We start from the raw sequence: 26,087 nt of genomic DNA, 5'->3' as shown, positions 1-26,087 counted from the left end.
AAAAAAAACATTATTTTCTTGGTAAATGGAAAAGTGACTGAGGATGCTTCATTCATTCAGATTCATTTCCCCTAAGGACTTCAGCCCTATGCTGAACAAACTGAGGATAGCACCACTATAACAGGAACAATAGATTTTCCTACCAGCTTATGAGCGCTATTGTATGTCTTTCTTTGGGAGCAGGTTAGCTTTTTAATTTTTTTTTGTCTGCAATCTCACACACTTTTTTAAGTTGCATGTATCATAGTTTTGAGGTCATCGGTACTGTATATATTTGTAAGACAAGGGATTTGTATATATAGGGCAGCACAGACGGTGTAATGGTTAGCATTACTGCCTCACAGCACTGAGGTCGTGGGTTCAATTCCCACCATGGCCCTAACTGTGCGGAGTTTGTATATTCTCCCTGGGCTTGTGTGGGTTTCCTCCAGGTGCTCAGGTTTCCTCCCACACTCCAAAAATATACTGGTAGGTTAATTGTCTCCCAACAAATATTAACCCATGTGTGTATGTGTGTGTGTGAGCATGTGATAGGGAATATAGAGTGTAAGCTCCACTGGGACAGGGACTGATGTGAATGGCCAAATATTCTCTGTAAAGTGCTGCGGAATATGTGTGCGCTATATAAATAACTGGTAATAAATAATAATAAATATAGCGTGCTGCTACAAACAATAAATGAAGGCAAATCTGGGCCTTGATAATAAAAGGTTTCTTATTTGGAAACTGAAATGGTAACAGCAGAAGGTGACTGACTTGCGCATGAGAAAACACATGAAAGTTGGCATGAGGATCACTTGCTGCTTCTACACGTTTAATCTCAATATCAGATAAAACTTTCTATCTTTTATATCAAGACCCAGGTTTGCCGTATTTATTGCGATTATGGCTATTCAATTGTACAAGGTTCACTTCTGTGTTATAAGTGCCAGTGTAGAGAGAATGAGACATCTGAGTACACATGTGTAGTGGTAAGAGCGTACCTTATATAGTTAATGTATCTCTGTACGAAGGAAAGATGTGAAGATTGTATAATTCTGTTATCTGTCTAAAAAATATAAGATGCCATATTTCTGTAATGTAATGTTAGTTGGTTTTATTATTTGGGCACAGAGAACTGCGTTGTGTTATAAAAACAGGCCTGTCTCATTAGGTGTCAGGTACATCAATTCTTAGTATGACAGATCTTTCCACAGGAAAAGGACAGCAACAATGAAACAGCATCACCCTGCAAACGTCTGTGGTGTCTCTTACCTGACACTGATCTCCCTCTGCAGCAGTAGGACAGACACACAGGCAGCGTGAGGAGAACACAGAAAGACAGACAGACAGACAGACAGACAGACACAAAGCTCACCAATAAAGAGGCCCAGAACAACCGTACAACACCTCTTATGAATACTGACCAATTTCAATAAGAGAACATAATATGCATTGCCAGGAGCCCAGCATACAACTGTAATGTCTAAAAAGGAATTCCTGTATACTAAATGTCTCCAAAGGTTCTTCCACTGCTCTATCCCTCTTGATAAGAGACATTTCAAAGAGAGAGGTGTTTAGTCCCGAGTGCAAAAGAGTAAGCAGCATATTCAGCTGGGCATCCAGCCCAATGGTTAGTAAATGACAGGAGCCACTTTCACGTTTCATGAAATGAATGATTCATTCTGAAAGTTTACAGGGCCGAAATCAGCGCTGTGGTATATAGATTTCAAAGGGAGTCAGTGTGGGAATCCAATCTATAGGTCTGTATGTGAGGGGAGGGAGGGAGGCACTATTTAACAAAAGACATTCCCTTCCATATACAGTATACACAGTTATGATTTGTTCTGTGATCCTTCATCCTACTCCTCACACACAACAGAAATAAAAGAATCTATCTGGGACAGATGACATAAGGCCAATTGGTAAATCCTGTAGCCTGATAAATATGTAACTATGTGAGTGCAGTTGCTGAGTGACAACAAACAATGTGCACTGATATATGATGATATGGAATACACATGCACCCGTCAGGAGGGGGGATAAAGAGCACACATCCAACACTCCTGATATTTGTGAGCCAAAGAGGTGGTAGGGGTAAGTCTTGCCTACTACCACTTAAGGATCCCCCCCACTCTTCATTTATTTCAACCTAGCAGTTGAAATAAAGTCAGAGCAAACATGGCATACAGGGTCCTGCTTTCACTATTCATCTGTGTATGCCCCACTCCCACATCTTATTTCTGAATGGCAGCCCTTTCTCTCTATATCACAGAGCAAGACATCCCACCCACTTGCTATAACATCTCCATTCCCTCCATGACCCCATAATTGTTGGCAATATGTGTGTACAGGTTCACTGATAACCATATAGTTATGTACACACCAGCAGAATGCCTTATCACTACAGACAGCCCAGTTACTTATCCAGTAGGTGGTTTATTGAACGATATGTGATGTACAGAAGTACTCACTGTGATACACTGGTTATAATAGAGGGAAGCTTGACCAGAGCAGGGTGTGATACAGTCAGCAGCTGTTTACTGTATACAGCTTGTGGGTAGTGGTGCAGGATGCTGGAACAGTGGTAATTGCAGGATAATATGCTGGGTCTCCCAGACCTAAGTGGGAGAGGTCCGTCTCCCACTGTGGCGCATGCGCAATAGTGACCTCAGCAGCCATCTTGTATCAGGGAATGACGTCTCCACGGAGGTAATTTAAGCATGGAGTTTGCGCAGTAGCAAATGGGGATAGTAATAACATATAAATCATTTTATTTTTAAATGTTTTAGTTTTTAAAGGTTTATATATATACTGTATATATTTATCTATGTTTTCACTTTTATTTTCTTTTTAGCGGAACTGAAAGCTATCTATATTATTACTCCTCAGCTAACTTTACAACAGGTGGCTGCTACTTCACACATGTATAGTATTTTGCTTTGGGTGACTTGGTTTGCATACATTAGCTGGTGTGGGTGCTTAGTGTGTGACCTTTAACTTTATAAATGTACATAAATGTACTTTTACACCCTTGGTCCTAGGGGTATATTTGCTAAAGTGTGGGATTTTAGAAGAGGAGTTGTTGGAAATAGCAACCAATCAGATTCTAGTTATCTTCTAGAAGGTGATAGATAAATGATACGTCACCATGTCTGAGATAGCGGGAATGCACACAGGTGCTGTATGGTATATTGGTTAGGATATTTTGTATTGTTATTTGTCTCTGAGTAAAGACTGAAATGTTGAATTAGGAACATGTTGTAGACTTCTTTGTCCCATACAGTACTTCTGTAGGAGCGCTGTGAGTGGCTCCTTTGCATCGTATTCTATTATAGGATCTAGATATCCAGGAGGGTACCTAGACAAGCACTTTAATCTTTTCGTGGCGTGGCAGTATAATTTGAATATATTTATTTAACTTTTATTTTCTTATTAATGGGACTGAAAGCCCACAGCTGGCTCATGCATTGGCATAGCTCACTATTACTAGGCCTCTACTGTGTGTTTCCCCCCCAGGCTAAAAATTGGCTGCCAACCAGCCCATGGCTTTCCTGCACTTGCCTAAATCAGTTCTCCCAAGCCCTGTTCAGAATGTATGAAAACATGGGTTATGGTCATTCAAATATTGAAGAGGACCAGAATAGCCAATAACTATATGAAGCTTTGGGGTAGCCCTGCTTTCCCTTGAGAACAAGCAGCACTTAGCATGGAGAGAGAAAGGCACTGCCTCTGCACATACAGATTCAACATTATGCTATCATGTTTCCACACAATAAACAAACCTGGCCCACTTCTGACACTTTCTTCCTTGCCTCAACAACGATAAATACAAGATTACATTTTTATACAAGTGTTTACGTCAATCAGATGTTAAGCCACATGGTGATTGGAGGAAATGTGTTCCCTCTGCAGAGCCCCAAGGCACACTAACTAAAACGCATTGCAATATTTGTACTCCGCTAACCTTCGGGAGGTCCATATAAAGATGATAAACACAGACTATTTATACCAGCCCCAAAGAAAGCACTTTATAAATGACAAAACTGGGGAATATCTAAAAGTAATGGGCCTGACGCAGAGCTGAACGTATGCCAGTTTGTGGAATATCTTCTGTGTTTTCACACTGTAAATGGTCCGGAATAAAATCACGCTCAACTACAGGCAATGCAGAGTCTCCTGTAATACTAACCGATCTCAGTTACGGGCGAATAGGTGGAACAGCGATTGGAATGGGACTACTCATGTAGTCAATGTACAGTACGGGCGTGTTCATGTAACTGCGTCATGTGCAGAGCTGCACAGATATGCATGAAATGAGGCTAACAATTTGCAAAAGCTACAGGGTAGATGCAAATGCAGAATTCTGATGATGAAGAACGGGAACATGCCCCTGCAGTCTACCAGTGGTACATTGCTGCCTCAGATCCACAGGTGACAGCAATCCTCATTACACACACCTATATATAATAATAAGTTGAATGCAGGATAGTGGGAGAATTGAAGAAGGAAATCTTGCTCAGACAGGTGTGTGAATGTAGTATGCTTTTTCCTGTACATTTGTGCACACGTGTGTGTATTGTGAGTGGAAAGATTGCCCACAAACAGGAATGATTGCAGACTCATTGTACATTTGGTCACAAATTTACATGTGCTATTTTCCCCCTGGTATAAACAAAAATTTTTAAAACATGTTCTCTTATTAATGACTTTTTTTTTTATTGCTCTCTCCTTCCAACAAATTAAAAGAGAGGTTTTTTTAGAGAAACATATATTTGTCACCAAATTTAGATTTTTTTTTTTATAGGATACATTTTTTCAGTTGCCCACACTATTATTATTTTTATTTTTTTTTAAGTAAAAGGCTACTATACTTTTGATTTTGATTTCTGAATGACAAAGTGAAAAATAATTTGAAAAAAAAAACCCCACTACAGAAAGTAGCTTTTACTAAAGAAGAAAAAAATAGAAACATTTGTTCTTTTAATTTTTTTTTGCCCACCATGGCCAAAGCTTCCTTTGTCACTTTGCACCTGTCTCCGAGTGCCCCACTGGGGTGTGCAGCTGCGGAGGATTCTGCTCCCTCGTGCTCCTGATCCTCAGGGCCAGGTCTGCATAAGATCCCTGTACATACGTCATCTTCAACTCTCTGATGCTACAATGGATGGGGGCTACCGCATTCACCTGACAGTCTGCTGCCGCTCTACATCAGAACACGCAGAACCCGTTTTGCACATGCGCAAAACGGGTCCTGTGCACGCACAGATTCCTGACTATCGGGAAACTGCGTTCAACATTGCGCATAACTGAATCATCCCCAGTGTAATTTGACCAATTCTGGAAAAGTGCTATATTCATTGGTTTATAAGGATAAGGACATATTCTACCATTTTATATTCTAATTTGGCCAGCAGGGGGCATTGATCCATTGTAGTCCATGTCACCTGGTTCTACCATCCCAGTAGATAAATCAATATGCTGAGAAATTATGTCCAAGTAGAATAATGCATGTGTAGGCCAGGAAGTGTATTAGGACGGTTGGGGCTGACCATGTCTTTTCCAAGTTACTCACCTCCTCTAGCTGGCTGTGTACATGTTGCACAATAAGGTCAATGGCCACTGTATTACCACTACCTGAAATACATGAAAGGAAAGGGTGGGTTGAAAACAATATATATTAAGAGACAGATGGAGATTATATATAAAATATAAAAACAGAGATAAAATTGGTCTTTGACCCCTTTTACAATTCCTGCTTTGCTCTTTGACTCCCAGTACTTGTTCAAGAAATGTATCTATTAATAGCTTTGAATGGGTTGTGCACCTTCTGTTGACTTTGCTGTAAACTTCCTGAAGCTTTTACTAAATACACGCCTTAATATTTTTCGGTTTCCTTTTGCCTTCCAGCCATTTATGGATAAAAATGTTTTTTTTTTCCTCTTTGAACTCATTACAATTGTAGCAAGAAAAAAAGCTTAGTGCCCCATCTAAGAGAATCAAATCTTCTTCCATCCTTTGGACCATCAGGCCTGAAGTTTCTTATTGAGAAATTCAGAACAAATTATTCAATTAAGTAAATTGTGCTTATCTGTCACCCTTAGGTTCCGTTATGTGCTGGTGGTGGACAGGGTTGCGCTTCTGTTTGTCCACATATTTTATGTTTGGCAGCCACCAGCACTGGACCATATATAATATGATTTGGTCCTGGACCACCTACGCCAGCCAGTTTGGGAACCACTGCTTTAGACCAAATGAAGACAATATTTGGCCCTCAATCTGCCCTAGAGTCTAAACATCCCTGACAGCTATTACTACCCTATAAATATGCACTGGAGTACCTCTCATATTGCTTACAAAGAGTAGAGGAAGACATTTTGTGAGTCAAACCAATATGTATCTAATCTCTAGGAACTAGTGATGTCACTGATCTCTAGAGAATGGATACGCTGTAATCTCAGTTATGTCACTAATCTCTAGGGACTGGATATGCTGTATGCTCAGTTATGTCTTCTCTAAACTCTAGGGAATGGATATGTTGTATTCTCATTGAGGTCACTGATCACTAGGGAATGGTTATGCTGTATTGTCAGTGATGTCACTGATCACTAGGGAATGGATATGTTGTATTCTCAGTGATGACACTGACTTCAAGGAATGGATACACTGTATTCTCAGTTACATCACTAATCTCTAGGGAATATATACACTGTATTTTCAGTGATGTCACTGATCTCTAAGGAATGGATATGCTGTATTCTCTGTGTTGTCACTGATCTGAATGGATATGCTGTATTCTCTGTGATGTCACTTGTCTCTAGGGAAAGAATTGTCTGTATTCTCAGTCATGTCACTTACATCAAGGAAATTAATTGGCTGTATTCTCAGTGATGTGACTGGTCTCTAGCAAGACTTCTCATACTGGCCAACAGGTAACTAACAGTGAGACTCTAAAGACTATGAGCAATCCCCCAGTTCCTGGGGATTCTGCCTTTAATTGTAAGCATGGTGCAGCCAATACCAAATAACTTGAATCCTGTGGTGTCACAGCTTGAGGGAACACCAGTAATATACTGTAGGATGTAAATGCATAAATATACCTCTGTAGTTAGGCTAGTATCTGATGTATTCTATGACCTCCTTCTTACATTACAGTCTCATACCTCTTGGTACTACAATGTCTGCAAGACGCATGGTTGGCTGGATGTGCTGGTCAAACGCAGGTTTCACGAACACATGGTACTGTTTGAGGACTCCCTCAATGTCCCGTCCTCTTTCTGAGATGTCCCTGCGGAGCCTCCGTACAAGGCGAATGTCCGAATCTGTATCCACAAAAATCTTCATGTCTAGCAGCTGCAGAAAAGAAAGAAATCAAAGGCACCTAATCAATGCCTGACATGTGCGGGACCAGCAGTACTGTGTGTGGTGACATATTCCATTAGGAAAATATGGCTTGGTGGAATGGATTACTAGGGTGGAAGAACACTGAATCATTATTCTGGTGAAGGCTCTGTCCCGGTCTTGTTTCCCTCTCAGCAGGGAAACATTATTTAAAAAGCACGGTCAGCTCTGTTCTCTCTCTCTCTTTGGAGGTGATTTATAAAAACTCCATACCGCACCAAATCAGCCCCATAATAAGAGGACAAGCTGTGGACTAAAGTGAGTATCCCCTGTTGTGGAACTAAAGGCCTGATTCAGCAAGGATCGCTATTCTGCTTATAAGCACGCAATGCAGTTGCTTTTATCAGTGGGGATATGCAAACGTTTGCATTCGCAATGCGATCTCAGCCTAAGATAAGGACGCCTACTTCCCCTTACTCCTTACTCACATCCGTACACCAGGACAACATAGCGAAACAATCGGTAACATCGGACCCATACACAGGAAGGTCAGACCCCACTCAGGAATTGCTAACCTCAGCACACACTATGAGGCCTCAGGCTACGTATGGTATCGCAGTGGATAATTTATGCACGCCCCAGCAACAGCGTTGCAATGCACTGGCACGCCTGCGTTCACCCGAACCCCCTCCCTCCGTCACCACACACAAATGACACTTTCAGTCAATCACTGTGTTCTGGGTCTGCATAGTCTTTGCAGACGAAACCCCATTGCATTGCTAGTTCGCGCATTGCGATGCATACGCATGGTTAGCGCACAGGTGCAAGTGCAGCCCTCCGACTGCGAGCCTGCTCGCAGTGTGTCCCAGCCGCAGCCTGATTGACAGGTTGCAGCGTTGGGAGGCGGAGCGGGGGCATTACCTGGCAGCGTTCCCGGAAACAAAGGCATGTCCCCCTCGTTTTCTGGGAGGGACGAGGCCAGAAAAACTTCCTGGCCTCGCAAGCTGCCAGGACCCGTCCAGGCTGCAAAAGGAAGCTTTAGCTCCCGCAGCCTGGCCAATGGAACATCGACAACAGTCGTGATTGTTTCGATGGTGACCAATGGTGACCCCAGCGCTGGGATCACGCAAGTGCAGCAAGGAGGTGTGTGACACCTCCTTCAGCATTTGCATTTTAAATGGACGGAATTGCACAGCCGTCTCTGAATCAGGCCTATTGTGTTTAAATATTGGTTCTAGGACAGCACAGCATAAATAATCAAATATGCTTCTTTCTGTTTTCATATCCTCCAATACAGTAAAGATTCAGGGCAAACTGCAGCAAAAGGACAACCACTTTCAGCAGTCTATGCACTTCAAGACAGGTGTGTCCAACCTGTGGCTCTGCAGGTATTGCTGAACTACAATATAAACAGCTAGCAATGCATGCTATGTGTCCTCCAATGTTAGCTGAAGTACCCTCTCTCTCTCTATTTTTATTAGACTTAGGGGTATATTTTATAAAGTGCGGGTTTATAGAATTAGAGATGTTGCCCATAGCAACCAATCAGATTCAAGCTATTATCTTATAGAAGGTGCTAGATACTTGAAAAGTAGAATCTGATTGGTTGCTATAGGCTCCACTTATAGTTCCACTTCCATAAACCTGCACTTTAGTAAATATACCCCATGGTCAGAAATGATCACACAGGGAAATTAATAAACCAGACAGGGCACCAGCATCCATAACTACTCATTTAGACTGATCTTGCACCTAGCCCCTTACCTTCAGCAGCTCTGTATGTGCAAATGCCATGATCCCTTCAAATATTATCACGTTTGCTCCATAAAGGGTTTTCTAATAAAAGGGGAAATGAACAGTTATTATTTGTCAGAATTCTAAGCAAAAATAAAATGATAGTGTTCCCTCAGGAGTGCTGCTTAGTTCTTTCCTTTGCCAATTGTCCCCCGCACCCCTTTGCCTCCATGGTGTAAGTGGATCAACATTAGCTTCTGTTGCCGCATCAAGAGTTTTAGTTGTAGACTTCACATTGTCCCAGTCCACTGTGCTTATCTGCCATGAGAAGTATTTACACACACACACACACACACGTGTGAGGCACAACTGTTCAAATTATATATTTCACTGAATCGATGAGTGACAAAAAGTTGACACAACCTCTGCAGGGTAAAAACTAAAGCTGGCCATACACCGTGCGATATGCACCGCGCGACGCGATGGGGGATCCGACGTCCGACATATCGGACGGCCCCAACACGGTGCAATAGGGGGGCCGACCGCCCGATATGCCGACTCCCCCCTTCCCCCACCTGCATAGCGCTGCATGCACATCGCATCCCTAGATCGACTGAACCTGCAGTAATCCTTCCAGTTATGGAAAGCTGACTGACCCTTTATGCCATAAATTAAGACAGGGAGCTGAAGATGATTTCAGAAGAAATAATGGGTCTGATGCAGTTGTACATACGCCTCTTTGTGGAGAGCATCTTGCTGTTTGGCACACTGTGCATGCTCCAGGACCAAGCGTATGCATGTATGGGTCATGTACATTTCAAGTCTATCTTCATTTGCGACTGAAGGGAGTAACTGGGCTGTACTGGCACCTTCTTACATAGGCACAGTTCAACGAGAGCGTGCTGATGGAATTACTGACTATGAAGAGTTCCACTGTGCCAGGTGTCTCATTTGCACCAAGTATAGGCTGGTGCATGTATGCCTTGATAATGACAACCCAAGCATATGGATAAGGGCGGTTTGCCTGTAGAGATGCGTGCAACTCATTATAGGGGTGATTCTGTGCACGCATTGCAGCAGTACCAAATACCACCAACTTCCATTCAATTCTGCATTAGGCCCAGTATGACCATTCTAATCAGACCTGCATACATTCAACAACTATGTGCTCCTTTATGCAGCATACAGAGGACTTCATAACTGACTGTTACAAAGCAGAGGAAGGGTAACATAGATCTAAATGTTTCCATCTTGTAGTTTACACGGTCACAAATGAAAGTAAAGGGCATCTACTGAAGTGGGTTGGGTACGGGAAGCCAACAGTGATTATGTCACCAGTCACTATACTGACGTCACTTATGCTGGCGCTGGGATTCTGATGCGGGTGAAATGCTACTTGAAGCATTTGATTTGTGCAGATGATATAACTTTAAACATGCCAGTAAGCAATATGTTTATAGTTATATCACGCACAGGAGTAAAATGCTGCAAGTAGCATTTCATGTCGGGATCCCAGTGCTGTCTTATTGAGTTCAACATACTCATTGGTGACATCATCACTGTCAACCTCCTGACCGTATACCTGCTAAAGCTAAGGCAAGGTTTGGAGAAATCTGCAAAAATCTCATAAAACTGTTAATAACCTGGGGGCTAATTCAGCATTGCACGTATATGTAATGCCGATTGCATAATTCCGATCCGGAATCTGCGTATGCGCATGACCCGTTCTGTGAATGTGCAGAACAGGTCCTGCATGATCATACACAGCCCCTGCCTGATTGACAGGCAGAGGCATTTAAGGGGCGGTGCAGGGGCGGGGATGGCCAGCGTTCCCGGAAATGGTGCGTCAGCCCTGTTTTTCGGGAGTGGCTAGGCCAGGGGCTGCGTCCATGTACGCAGTTTCCTGGCCCGGCAAGCCAGCCAGCTGAGTAAGCCTCAGCTTACTCAGGCTGCCATCCACCATTGCAACAATAGGTCACAGTGCTGGGATCGCAAATGCAGCAGGGGTGTCATACACTTCCTGCTGTATTTGCATATTAGCAAGGATGGAATTGCAAAGCTGCTTGTGTGCATCTTTGAAATTCTGTCCTAAGCTGATTCACCCCCCTGGTCAAATATTTAGAGCCAACCCCACATATCTCAATAAGGGACCTGTAAAAAGGTGTTGTCACAATACAGTAGCGGTCCATGGTACAGCATTCAGCAAAATGATTTCCAGGAATAAGTTGTCAAACGGGACCATTTCCATGACCTCAGTCACCATATGAAGTATGTAAAACATTTTTTAAATCAGTCAGAAATGATTTGGCACAAAGTGCAGTGGGCTATTGAGATAACAAATGTACTTATTGACCACAACCCCACAATAGATGCATTTGGAGAAAAAAAAGTGCAGCATATGAAGAAAATAACACCTTACCGCCCATTTAGCATTGGGGTCGGTTTGTGATGTTTTGCGGCAGCCAGTGGCACAGGAAATATTGGCAAGGTGGAAGGAGGACTGGACTCAAATGAAGATGTTGGATAAAAATCAACTATGAAGTACTAATATGACAATATTAAGGTTTGAAATGGCTTTGAAAAAGGTTTGGAATAGCTGGAAGAGCAATAATGTGAGCCATACATTTACAGGCCGATTCCCTGATTTCCTGATGCCGAACAGCGATCAGTTCTGCCGATCAGCGGACTCTGATGATTGGCGATTTGTCGGGGGTCTGCAAAATCCAGCTTGTTAAGAATCCCAGACTCCCTGATTACGATCATTATTATGTTAGAATCAGTGAATCGAGATTGTCCAACATGTTGGATTTTATGGAGAATGGAGAACAGGTCTGATACACTCCTGAAGTTTGGGCCCCATAAGAGTGGGAAACATTCCCCAAGCAAGAATAGAGAGACTCATAGCTGGCTACAAGAAAAGTTTGGAAGCTTTGATGTGTGCCAGAGGAGGTGTTACTGAGCACTGACAGGGTGCATAGTGATCTGCATAAGGGTGTGGGGCAGAATTTCTATACAATTATATATACTAACACAACTTATAACATGGTGCAATGATATTTGGTGACAAAGGTTGTTCCTTCCTAACCAGTAGGTGGAAGCATATGGTAATACATATCTTATAAGAACTTCTCAATGCAGAAGGTGGGACAGAGGTACTGTATGTACTATTGTGACCTGACCTCCCACATACAGTCATTGGTATAAAGAGCCTCAGGCTGCATAGGGGCATTGTTATTCATCTATACAAATTTACATTATATGAGTTTTTTAGATTATTCTTAAATACTTTTTCTTACAGATACTCAAAAAATGTAAATATTCAACTGTGGGCATAATTGTCTGCAACTAATCCCCAACATCTCACACCCTAAACTGGTCCTACACCAATTCCTTACCCAATCTTTGGTTCGGCTGTGGGTGGTGAAGTCGTAGGTGGGTATTTTCACACTTTTTCCCTGTTTCAGCTTCTTCAATGTACTAATCATTAGCTCAAAGTCAAAGGAGTCTGGGTGGTCAAAGTTAAATTCATTTCGGGCAGCCTGAGCCTGTTGTTCCTCTGTCAGCACCTGTGAGAGAGACCGCATATTACTTAATCACATTATTAGAAATGAGTACCAGTGGGAGAGACCATATATTACCTAATCACATTATTAGACATGAGTACCAGTGGGAGAGGCCACATATTGTCTAATGACATTATCAGACGTAAGTATTAGTGGGAGAGACCACATATTATCTACTGAGTATCTGTGGGAGAGACCACATATTATCTAATCACATTATTAGACGTGAGTACTAGTTGGAGAAACCACATATTATCTACTGAGTATCTGTGGGAGAAACTACATATTTTCTAATCACATTATTAGACGTGAGTACTAGTTGGAGAAACCACATATTATCTACTGAGTATCTGTGGGAGAAACTACATATTATCTAATCACATTAGACATGAGTACCTGTGGGAGAGACCACATATTATCTACTGAGTACCTGTGGGAGAGACCACATATTATCTAATCACATTATTAGATGTGAGAACTAGTTGGAGAAACCACATATTATCAGACATGAGTTCCGGTGATAGAGACTGTATATTACCTAATCACATTATCAGACATGAGTACCAGTGGGAGAGACCACATATAATCTAATCACATTATCAGACATGAGTACCAGTGAGAGAGGCCGCGTATTGTCTACTGAGTACCTGTGGGAGAGACCACATATTATCTAATCACATTATTAGATGTGAGAACTAGTTGGAGAAACCACATATTATCAGACATGAGTACCAGAGAGAGAGATACCACCACATATTATCTAATCACATTATCAGACATGAGTACTACTGGGACAAGCCACATACTTCCTAATCACATTATCAGACATGAGTACCAGTGGGAGAGACCACAAATTATCTAATCACATTATCAGACATGACTATCAGAAAGAGAGAGAGAGAGAGACCACATATTATCTAATCACATTATCAGACATGAGTACCAGTGAGAGACACCGCATATTACCTAATCACATTATCAGACATGAGTACTAGTGGGAGAGACCACATATTATCTACTGAGTACCTGTGGGAGAGACCACATATTATCTAATCACATTATTAGATGTGAGAACTAGTTGGAGAAACCACATATTATCAGACATGAGTACCAGTGGGAGAGACCACAAATTATCTAATCACATTATCAGACATGACTATCAGAAAGAGAGAGAGAGACCACATATTATCTAATCACATTATCAGACATGAGTACCAGTGAGAGACACCGCATATTACTTAATCACATTATCAGACATGAGTACTAGTGGGAGAGACCACATATTATCTACTAAGCACCTGTGGGACAGACCACATATCATCTATTCACATTATCAGACATGAGTACCAGTGGGAGAGACCACAATTTATCTTATCACATTATCAGACATGAGTACCAGTGGGATAGACCACATACGACCTAATCACATTATCAGACATGAGTACCAGTGGGATAGACCACATACGACCTAATCACATTATCAGACATGAGTGCCAGTGAGATAGACCACATATTATCTATTCACGTTACCAGTATTCAGGACTAGTGAGAGAGACTAATCAGGATACAAAAAGATATGTACATCTGCACACACATTCAAAATTAGATACAGGACCCCATATTTATGTTCACATTTGAATTATTATTCAATCTGGGGGTGCTGCCAACTGACAAGGGTAGTAGTTAAACAATAGTGCAAGAAACAAAAGTTTATGTCAGTAAATAGGCGCACATTAATTGTTGCTTATAATATAAAAACGCAACCGTTTATTAGATATACATAAAAATATCCCTATATGGGACAATGGCCAGCAAAATAATGGTTACAAATTAGAAGTAGTGAGAAAGGTATGTATTAGAAAATGTGTATTAAAATAAAATAAAGAATATCCCGGCTGTGTGTGTTCATTATTGATTCATCATTAAATATATTTTGAATATTCGTGCTGAGCTCAGAGTCATGGAGAGGGTAAGGGTTAAGTTATAATTAGATATTTATGTATAGATATGTGGATTCGTCCAACAAATATAATGATATCATATTAAACATCCATTTGCTCTCACAGGCAGGGCAATCCTATATGATCTCTAATATTGGTGATCTAGTCTAATGCCGGCCATACATGGTACGATTTTATGTTGGTAAGATGTGTTGTACGATAGCCCTTGAAATTCTGTCTACGATGTGTACAAATGGTGTACGATTGGACATACGATCATACGATACGATGCATTGTTTCCGATTTGAAATCATTAACAATGCATCGTTTATTGCTAAAAACCTCACGATAAATCTCCTGTAATCTGAATAGGGGAGGGCTTATCTAGGGGGTATAAAAGGCAGTATCCATTTTAAATCTGTGCACACTCTACTCAGTGACTAGTGAGGCTTGGATTTAAACCCTGCTGAACGCTGTACTTTGCTAGTGTGTTTTGCTTTGTTTTATGGCTTGCCTTTTACAAAGTGTGTATATTTAGCTTCTCATGGATTCCTATCGCCATAAGCTTCTGCTAGCCTATGGCTATCTGATGCTGAAAGGTGTAGGAGCTGAGGAGAGGAGGATGCGGTCGTGCTGAGCAAGGAATGGCTGACAAGGAGGGAGAGTCACTCCCATATGCCCCTGCTGATGGAGATTAGGGAGAACAACTCGGACGATTATCGCAACTACCTGCGTATGGATGACGCCACATTACAAGAGTTGCTGCGTCTGGTGACCCCCTATATCCAGAGGCAGGACACCAGCATGAGGATGGCCATTCCCGCTGAGGAGAGGTTGGTGGCTACACTGAGGTACTTGGCTACAGGACGGTCTTTTGAAGACCTGAAGTTTGGGACCCTGATTTCCGCCCAGGCGTTGTGGGCGCATTATCCCGGACATCTGTGAGGCCATTATGAAAGACCTGAAGTTCCAGTACTTCAAGGTGATTAAAAACACAACAATTTATTTTGGTGTAAAATATTTTTTTATTTTTTTTAAACACAGTATTTATATTTAACAACCAACATGGGTGTATTTAATGGTGTGCAACCTACGTTACTCTTTTTTTTTGGTACAACAAAACCAACATGGTCTTTATATTAGTCAAACTAGTATATCAACTTCTAAATACTGGCTGATACAGAGGCGAGGAAATATTCCTCCATGAAACTTTTTCCCCTTACAGGAACACACATATATATTTCACACAAAATAACAGGTGTATCAACCAGTTTTTGGTGGCACAATAGATAGCCAGCTGCATGGTATTGAAGATGACGGATTGAAGAGGGCAAGAAGCGCATGGCGCAAGTGCAGATTGAGGCCCCGGCAAACCACAATCTGCCCTTGCGCCATGCGTTTGGTCACCCTCTCCAAACCGCACCCTATACCCTGCAGCAGGTATTGGGCAACCAAAAACTGGCTGACACAGGAAATTTTCACTATTAAAAATTCTCAAATTGGGGTGCCTCCTCAACTTCGGACAAAATGGCCCGATAAAGAACCTCTGAAGAGGAAGATGTGGAGGGGTAGGATGCTTCAGCCGTACTGTAGGTGGGAGGGGGTGTGGATTGGGATGTGGTTGGCCCCATTCTTCCAGTGTCCTGGTAGGTTGGTGGGAGAAATAAAGTCGATGCCATATACCCATGGGCCGTATTGGATGCAGAGGTGGGTACCGGCTCCTTGATCACCCTAGAAGTATTTTCTAGTTGCTTCCTTTTCCCCTGCATAATGATCTCTCCTTTCAGCACATGCTCGCCACATGTGATCCAAGGCTATCGAATTGATCCGGTGGTTTGGCTAGGGCTTGCTTTACCTGCTGCAATAGGGGATCAGGGGCTGGCTGGTTACGACGTGTCGTTCTTTTTATATGGCGCGGTGGCTCTGACAATTCTGGCACACTTTCAGCAGGTTGGGCTAAGTGTGGGCTTTCAGTTGACTCAAACTCCGGCGTAGCAGACTGTAGGAGGAGAGTTAGGAAAATTTCACGTTAATGTGTTTAAAATAATGTAATGGTTTTTTCAGTTGTTTTTTAGTTTCCAACATCGATGGAGGACTGGAAGACCATTGGTGACGAATTTGAAAGTCATTGGAATTTCCCAAATTGTGGTGGAGCCATAGATGGGAAACACATGCACATTACCCCGCCTCCTCACAGTGGCTCCTTTTATTACAACTACAAGGGCTTTCACAGTATCGTGCTGATGGCGGTGGTAAATGCCAACTATCAATTTATTTATGTTGATGTGGGGAAAAATGGCCGTGCTTCTGATGGTGGTTCCTTCAAGCAAACGGAATTTTAGGACAGACTCTCCACCAACCGTCTAAAATTGCCTACTACTGCAGTTACGAAGCACAGCCTGAACTATGCGTTTGTGGCAGACGAGGCATTTTCTCTACATGAGCATTTAATGAAGCTGAATGGACAAAGGGGACTGACCAAAGAGAAACACATTTTTAACTATCGCCTATCCAGGGCCCGGCGCATAGTTGAAAATGCTTTTGGGATTATGGGCCTGATTCAGAGCCGCTCGCAAAAAAGCGAGCGCTCGCTCTGAATCAGGGCGGGCGCTTGTTTTTTAAGTTGCGGCCTCCTGGCCGCTTGCATAGCTGGGGGTGACCACCCATAGCTTATGCGAGCGGCCAGGTGATGGTCGCGATGGTCAAGACCATCGCGACCATCAGGCTTGCGACGAGACCCTTACAGTAGGGTCTTGTGGCCGCAATCCCCAGTGGACTTCCTGCTCTAATAGAGCAGGAAGTCCACCTACTGACATCACGAGTGATGTCAGTAGGGCCGCCCACAAACGGCAGGCGTTCCTGCAGGAACGCCTCCGTTTGCCAAGTCACCCCCCCCCCCCCTCCCCGCCTTCCAAACGGGGCGAGCTGTCGATCAACATTGACAGCCGCCCCTTTTGGATGCGAGCGCCGGAGTGCTTTTTGCGCTCGCTCCGGGGCTCGCGTGCGCACTGGCCCACCATCGACCCGCTTGCGAGCGCTATGCGCTTGCGAGCGGGTCTGAATCAGACCCTATGTGTAGTCGGTTCCGTATATTCCATTCGGCTATAAACCTTCGTGTGGACACAACTGATTTTGTGGTCTTGGCCTGTTGTGTTCTACACAATTTTTATGGGCCAAAAATTCACACCAACTCGGACCAATGGGTATGACTATGGATGACCAGCAACCACCACACGAGGGTGTACAAATGCCCTCTGTCGAAACACCCACAATGAGGGAGACACTACCAAGTACACGGGCAAAACAGGTCAGGGAGCAATACCTGGCCTATTTTAATGGAGTAGGGGCAGTACCATGGCAGGAAGACAGTGTACGATAAAGTATTTAACTTTCAAGATCCAGAGAGGACGGTGGCTCACTCCCTGGGTTTTCAGAAGACTGCTCCTCGGGGACCGTATCCACTAAAAGACTTTTGTATGGACACTGGGGCTCCACTTCATGGAGGAACTCCAGAAGTTTATAGTACCATAAGGTACTATTGTAGATATCATCTGCCCCTGCTCCAGATGCCCGGGGGTCACTTTCCTTCTTCCTCTCCCTCACGTAAACGGTCCGCAAGTTCTGGATCCTCAATTTGACCCACTTGGGGGTTGCCTCGTCATGGTACCTGAGGCTGAAGGTCACTATGTCATCAATCGCAGCAGCCTTTTTCTGCTTGTTGCTGTAATCCTTTGTTTTAATATGCCAAAGGCATTTATGGACCCTAAACAGCTCCAGGAAGCCTGTGATGAACTGCCGTTCCCTAATGCTTTTCATGTCTGTTGAAATAAAAAACATAAACTGCGTTGATTTCACTTTTAAAAATGTAAAAAATTATGTTTTTACACAGTTTGTTTTTAAATGTTTATGACGGTTTCATTTTTAAAGTTTGTAATGTTGAATAGTTTTAAAAATAAATATAAAATACCACAAAAAATTATGGTCCTTAATATCTATACAAGGGTGTGCCAGGGTAAAATAAAACATTGGTGGCACAGTGGTATAAACAAGGGTGTGCCAGAGTAAAATAAAACATTGGTGGCACAGTGGTATAAACAAGGGTGTGCCAGGGGAATTAACATTGGTGGCACAGTGGTATAAAGAAGGGTGTGACAGGGGAATAAACATTGGTGGCACAGTGGTATAAACAAGGGTGTAACAGGGGAATAAACATTGCTGGCACAGTGGTTACAGGGTGTACAATGAGGTTGCATAGTACATATATACTCACTTGCCAAGGCACAGACAATGGACACGATGCTGCTTGTTCTCCGTTTTGTCGGGTCTCAATCTCAAAATCGAGAAGGGGAGTGTCCAGGGATTTTCCAAGTCCTCGTACATCGGATCGTAAATACACAAAAACTACTACGATGTGTATCACATCGTACACAACAGGTCGTAATCTCACGGTTTTCCCATAAATTGTACGATGCAGATTTACGACGGCGGTGACGCGCATCGTCAATGACCAAAAACAAGACACAATGCGCACGATTGATCGTTACGATCGATCGAAATTGTCCAAAAAATCGCACCGTGTATGGGCCGCTTTATTGTATGATGTTTATTCATATTATAACCCTTACTGATATCTGAGTCACAATTTGTAATAATGCCCCTTTCACAGTTTCCAATTAGTATCATAGGGTCTCTTACTGCAAATTGTAGTGATTTATTCTTGTGGTTGCTATACAGATATTCAGGAGAAATGCATATGAACAGCGTGACTCCCAACCATTGAACTCAGACTATGTGATGAGAGCTCTTAAATTACACTCAAATCCACATTACTGTCCAGATCTGCAATGAATCTTCATTTAGTATTGACAATATGACATTATAAGATCTCTATTATTGTGGTTACATTGAGGATTCGAGGCTGAGACATAGCAACAATGTTGCCAATATCTATCCCTGTCAGATTATGCATCAAGGGCTCACACGTAGCTCAGCGTCCATGTAACTAGGACGAGTTTAACAAAGCAATTTAATGGTATAACATTATGAGTTGGGATTACAACATCAAAAGCATGTATTTGCTATTAACCACACAGGGTCTCATTCAGACCCGCTCTCAAGCGCCGATGCGCTCTGTCAAAACTGGATTATTAGCTGAGACAAGATCAGTTTAAACTTGAAGTGTGCGCGACGCCATCTTGCAAATGGCAGCTAGACTCCATTTTAGAAGCAAGAATCTGCAAGACGCCATTTTATGACCAACGTCATTTCAAGTTATAACTCAGGAGCTAAGAACAGATGGCAATGTTAATCTACCAAGGGCAACTGGAAAAACAAGCTTTCTGAGAAAAAGTAAATAGAAATAGACAATGGGTAGTTGTACATACAAATTGGGAATCCCTGGATGCAGATAAATGAAAGTTGTGGCAATTGTAATATAATCCAGGCATTGATATACACAATTGGATTTGTCTGAATCCTAGACAGGATGGCCCCAAATTTCACAGCTTGAGGTGATAATACATTTGCATTCCACACAAGAGTCTAGGAGAACAAAATAGGTTTTTCCCTTTGGACACAGGAAAGGTGGGAGGGTCTGCTGACAGGACAGGTAGAACTATCTGGCCCAGCATGCTAAAATGTTAGAGACAAATGCACTCATCTTCATACACACATTAAATATGTCTTTATATCAAACCCTGAATACCCACACATTTCATATTCACTCATAAGGTTCAATAAGCATCAAAATGTATGATTTAAGTTGGTTATTTTAGTTTAAATGCTGAGAAATAAAGGTTTTTGATAACTAAGGTATTATACATGATAAGCAAGTTGTGTTTGGTCTTGTTCTGATGCGTACGCCTTTTACAGCATTCCAGTATTATCGGTGGAGAGATCGCATCATGCAAACTCAAGTTATGGATCGCAGAACCTACAAGCAACAAAATGTTTAAACTGTTGGAATGTACAGAAGGTGTTACTAGAAAGATTCCCCTGCTGTTAGAGGCAGGGAGAGTCTATTTGAAACAGCCTGTTAAATGTGCTGTAACATATGCTTCTCCTCTGGGAACCAATGACATCAGCAAGAAACTTCCCCATTGTCCTGCTTTAGTCTGAGGGGGATAAATATGTGTGCCCGAATACTGGTTTTTTAGTCCATGCTGAAGGTTGTATGAACTGAAGGTCTCTTACTGATGTCTATCTCCGGGCCCGGAGGCGCAGCGTATGTATACTGTACTTGGGGTCTGTATAATTTCCTTTTGCGCCTAAAGTGTCTCTCTCTCTCTTTGTCTCTCTCTCTCTGTGTCTCTCTCTCTCTCTCTCTCTGTCTCTCTCTCTGTCTATCTCATTGTATTTATTTGCGCTTATTATACACAGATCATAGCGTGTAACTGACTGTACTTTTACTTGAATAATACTTGTGCGTTGGAACCACAGATTCCACTCCTTGCCTTATTTGCGGTCAGACTGCGTACGCAAATTAGCGTTATTATTAGAGGTTTATAGGAAGGATATTTAGAAGGTATAGGCAGGGGTATATAAAAGTTCTGATCCAGTTTCGTTAGTTGGGGGCTCGTAAAGAAGTCACTTACCTGCTCACACGGTACATACGGTCATCAATATTTCAGCAAAGGGTTTAGTGGCCACATGCAGGGTTTGCCTGCAACCGCTTTGTGCTGAAAGATCGCTATCCGTCTCCGTGTGAATTAAGGAAGCTGACTAGAATCCAGGGACAAGAGAGGAAAAAGTTTGTTTTCCTCTGTTGATAGAACCTTGCGTTTTCAGGGGTGCCGCAGTATTGCGTACGCGGCTAAAACGCATTTTTGCGTACGCAGTTAAAAAGTCATTATACGGTTGTGTGGTAGTCGCATTAATGTGTATGTGGATGGTCGCACAATAGCGTATACGCACTTCCGGTCCTGCTGTCACGTGTTTGAACAAAGCCATTGAGGTTTACATTTTTTTTTTTTTTTCTATTACCAATATCTGGGTTAACGTGTATTTTTCTACGCAGGAAAAAAGTGTGTAACAGTGAATATTTGTTGAACAAAGTTAAGGGTATCGTATGATCCTTAAGGGCTAGGTGCAAGGGTTAGCCTAGTCGCTCGGTAACCAGCTTTACCGTTCTATACACAGTAGCAGGTGTACATGTTGTATAGAGGTGCGTTAGAGTAGCCGACATATAAACTCTCATAGGTTTGGAAGTTACCTTACTAAATCTTATCCAGGTGTGTGGGCGCCGCCGACTTAAATCGTCCACAGGTAAGTGAAAGTATCTTGATTGTCTTTCACCAGTTTAAATTTTTATTGAAAAGCGTAGGAGTTGTCTCAGAATGGGAGCCACGCAAACAGTAGAGATGTTAGGCAATGATGTGCTGCTAATGGAGGCTCCGATTGAATCGGCCAGTCGTATTATGCATACTAAGTACGGTACTTATGCAATAAGGTATTGTGATTTATGGTTTAATATGATGAGGAAGAGTGTTAGACCGTTTCCCAGAATTGGTAGTTTTGATAAAAATGTGTTAGACAATGTCCAGGATCACATCAGTATGGTTCGATCCCGAGAGAAAAAGATTAAGTATTTTGAATGTTTAAAACTATGGCAGCATGAAGGCTTAAAAATGGCAGCATGAAGGCTTAAAAATGTGCAAACAACGCAAACCAGCGTTGCGAGCGCATTGCCAGAAAATACATCCGCGACTCTGAGTTGCAATACGGGCAAGCCGCAAATTGGCGCGCACGTGCGGCAAGGTAGCATCGTGGAGAGTATTGCCAGCAGTTCACACTCACCTCTCCCACCTTATGTGGATGGAGGTGCAAGTACAGTTACAAAAAAACCCCATAAAAATGTAACAAGCAACTTGTACCCTCTCTTAAGCAACTATAAAGAAAATGTTCATGATGCGGATGATGAGCCTATTGTAATGTCTGCCATTTCCCATGCTGTGCAAATGATAGATGTTGCATCACCACAATCATGGGTGGTGCCGCCATCTCCATTGGTAACAGCAATGGAAGTGTTAACACACTCTGCACCCATAGAGGAAATTGTTAATACCATACGTAGCAGTAGCAGATTAAACCCCCAGCCAGGTAACCAGGTCAGAGGTAGCAACGCTGCCAGTCTGCATCCCATTCGGACAATAACTGTTCCGAATGGAAATGCGGATGCAAACGGTGTAGTGCCCACGAGGGAAGTAGTAATGCATTGTCCAATGACAAGAGCAGAACTAAATTCCATCATAAATGATTTCCCCAATCCCAAAAAGGAACTAGCCAAATGTCAAAGATTTTTGAGAAATTTGGGTAGTTCTCATGAGCCCACTAATAAAGATTGGCGTGTGGTGTTAAGGGCCTGTCTGCCACGCAATAACGACGTGACAAAATTTATCACGGATTGTGTATTGGATGGTGACGTTCCCTTAACAGACCAAGTAAACCAAGGTAACATTTCCCGCATTGTGACTCAATTGGGTATATATTTTCCAGTAGTAGTTAACTGGAACAAAATCTTCACAATCAAACAAAAGGAGAATGAAACTGCAGAAGACTATTGCGACCGGGCTCTGCAGGCTATCACCCAGTACACTGGGATAGAAGATATTAAAGATAGCACTCACCACAGGGGAATGATAGTCACGGTACTCATGGACGGTCTGAAAGACGATTTAAAGACTCGGGTTCAGACCTCACAACCTGGCTGGAGGGGACTCACAATAGATAACCTCATAGAGTCTGCCATAGAACATGATAAAAATATCACAAAGAAGAGAGAGACCCAGAGCGAAAAACTAATGGCTATCAGCATCCAAGATCTGGAAGGAATGACAATAACATCACAGCCAACCGACACACCTGCACCTGAACAATTACACGTCCTCACCAATCCCACACCACAGCAAACACATCCTTACCCCACATATCATACACAACCACAGGTCCCATACTCATATCCCCCACAATATCCTTACCCTCCCTATCCTTACCCATACCCACCACCTTTCCCTCTTGCTCAAATCCCACAACAATCTTTTCATCCACCCCGTTCAAAATTATGTTTTAACTGTCACCAAGTGGGACACGTAAGTAAGAACTGCAAAATGAAGAACACCACACAGGAACTCGAGTTTCCCATGGGTTCATAGGTAACCCCAGTATCTTCTCCCAGGCCTTATATGACTGTTTATAGTCCTATCAATGAATCTGTTCTAATGTAAAATGTGGATGATTTATTGTTGTATTTTAGGTCATGTTTAAATGATATTAAACGGTTGTGCTTTATCTCCCACTCATAGGACACAAGATTGCTGAGGATAAACGGCAGCCATGCCAGGCTGAGGTCGACTACTCGGAATACTATCCAAAACAGTGGCACAGGCATTATTTAGAGCAGTAGCTATTAATAACAAGATTTCATTGCAGGAACCTGTAGGCATATACTATATCCCTAGAATTATTAAAAATGATAGGGGGACTTATTTTACAGGTGACGTTTCCAAGAACATGTGTAAGATGATGGGTAACAACACTGAGATTATCCCAGACTGTCTTTTCCTTTATTTGCCCCCCTTTGAGATACTGTTCAAACAGGCAGCCTCATGTGAAAATATGATAATGAGGTTACTGTGCAGGGTCTCACGAAGATGAATGAGAATAACCGAAATTGAAAGTGTTATTAACTAACATGTCTAATGCAAACTGTCATGATGTCAAAATCTGGAAGAATTTGTTATGATCCAAACTTTTTTTTGCTCAGGTGGTTTGACTGATCGGTGGAAAGGTCCGTATCTGACAATACAGCATCCTCAAAGGGTGGCCGGGGAAGATACGTGGGTCCATTCCACTCACTATAGGGAGGTTAACCAACCGGTGGAGATATAAGGCAGAGACAAGGCCGATAACATGGACCTGTCGATTGCGAGCTTGTGCCGGAAGAATTAAAAAGGTGACGGTGAGATATCTGAGCTAAACAAATGTGTAGATCAGTGCTTCCAGCAATGGAGTGGTCTGCTGTGGTCATCCTAGTTCTTTTTCTTTCCAGAGTTTTTGTCATGATGATCTGTTTGGGGATACTCAGTGTCTGTGATGGGGGACCGATAAAGGAGATGTGAGCTGATGGCGGAGCTGATGGAGTGGAGTCAGGAGGAGTGCAATGCCAATCAGGGGAGTTTCTGACCAATTTTAGTATTGTAATTGTTATGTTATTTGGGAAAAATACTTCCAGAAGTTATGACCCTCACACATGTTGAAATGTTGGGAATACATAAAAACACACTGTCACCATATCTTCACACACAATATGAACACAGAGGCAAGAGAAATATGATACCTGGTGATATGCATAAAGCCGCTCAGTTAATCAGTGAGACAACTGGCTTCCAAGTTTTAGTCGCACTGGATCCCACCAGGATTGCTCGGGGTACATTAAATTTTAGATATATCCAGGAACTTGCTAAATTGATAGATAATATCACCGAGATGTACGATGACACATTCAGGTACACAGGGAGAGAATTGTAAGCGTACAAGAAAGAACTAGTGCAACACAGGCTAGTGTTGAATTATTTAACTGCTGTTCATGGAGGGTATTGCGTAATGTTAGCCACCCAATTTGGAGTAAAATGTTGCACTTATGTCACCCATGATACCAGCGACCCTAAGGAGGTGATAGACCAGAAGATGGATGAGATTCTGCAGCTAAAGTGGGAATTTCGTAAGAACCATAACGCATCAGTGGCTGAAGCAGGGGAAAAGATAGAAGGATGGGTGTCATGGCTGAACCCAGTGAAATGGTTCTCAGGTCTAGGGGAATGATCGCCAGCATAGGCAAATTCTTGATCCTTATACTGATTGTCATCACAGTAATTGGCATATGCGTCCGGTGTGTTCCTATTGTGTTGAAGTGTGGAAAATGTAAAAACAGAGTGAAACAAAAGAATGAAACTATGATGGTGGTCAGAAATGATAATATGTATACCGAGGTAGATACAGAACTGCATTACAACCCTGAGCTAGGAAGTACCATCATTTAAATGTATAATATTTAGACATGCATAGAATATATTATTGACATGTTATTTATAGAACACCTCAGACAATGTAAAGTCTCAATTCCCCTTCAAGACTGCTATTATAAGACAGGTGCATTCCCACACCTGTCACATGATCTTCCAAGATCCGCGGTGTGCGTATAATAGTAGTTTTATGTCCCCACCTAGAGACACATTATTGATGGATTAAGAACCATCTTGTGCCATCCCATAATAACACTAAATAATATGTAAATGTAAGCATAAATTAAATTTAAATAGCAGATTGTGATAGCATGTTGTTCGCTATCAAAGGGTGGACTGTCAAAACTGGATTATTAGCTGAGACAAGATCAGTTTCAAATTGAAGCGTGCGCGACACCATCTTGCAAATGGCAGCTAGACTCCATTTTAGAAACAAGAATCTGCAAGACGCCATTTTATGACCAACGTCATTTCAAGTTATAACTCAGGAGCTAAGAACAGATGGCAATGTTAAT

At 42.3% G+C, this 26,087-nt stretch overlaps 1 protein-coding gene across 4 annotated transcripts in view; it reads right to left on the bottom strand.

Moving 5' to 3' along the window:
* UCKL1 (uridine-cytidine kinase 1 like 1) overlaps nt 1-26,087 on the bottom strand; it is a 70,447-nt gene that overhangs the window by 24,720 nt on the left and 19,640 nt on the right. For 3 of the 4 annotated variants that reach the window (XM_088467127.1, XM_088467128.1, XM_088467125.1), the window contains exons 4-7: nt 12,447-12,617; nt 9,082-9,153; nt 7,140-7,329; nt 5,552-5,613 (exon numbers count right to left, since the gene is read on the bottom strand). In XM_088467127.1, the coding sequence (XP_088323253.1) occupies nt 5,552-5,613; nt 7,140-7,329; nt 9,082-9,153; nt 12,447-12,617 (495 nt within the window). Of the gene's footprint in view, nt 1-1,254; nt 1,272-5,551; nt 5,614-7,139; nt 7,330-9,081; nt 9,154-12,446; nt 12,618-26,087 lie in introns of all 4 variants that reach the window. The other variant, XM_088467126.1, reaches the window with a different exon arrangement.

Source organism: Taudactylus pleione, unplaced genomic scaffold (genome assembly GCF_031769625.1).
Source record: "Taudactylus pleione unplaced genomic scaffold, aTauple2 ptg000069l, whole genome shotgun sequence".
In the NCBI taxonomy this organism is placed as follows: Eukaryota; Metazoa; Chordata; class Amphibia; order Anura; family Myobatrachidae; genus Taudactylus; species Taudactylus pleione.
Note: the sequence above shows the minus strand (reverse complement) of the source record. Positions and strands in the feature narration are given on the sequence as shown.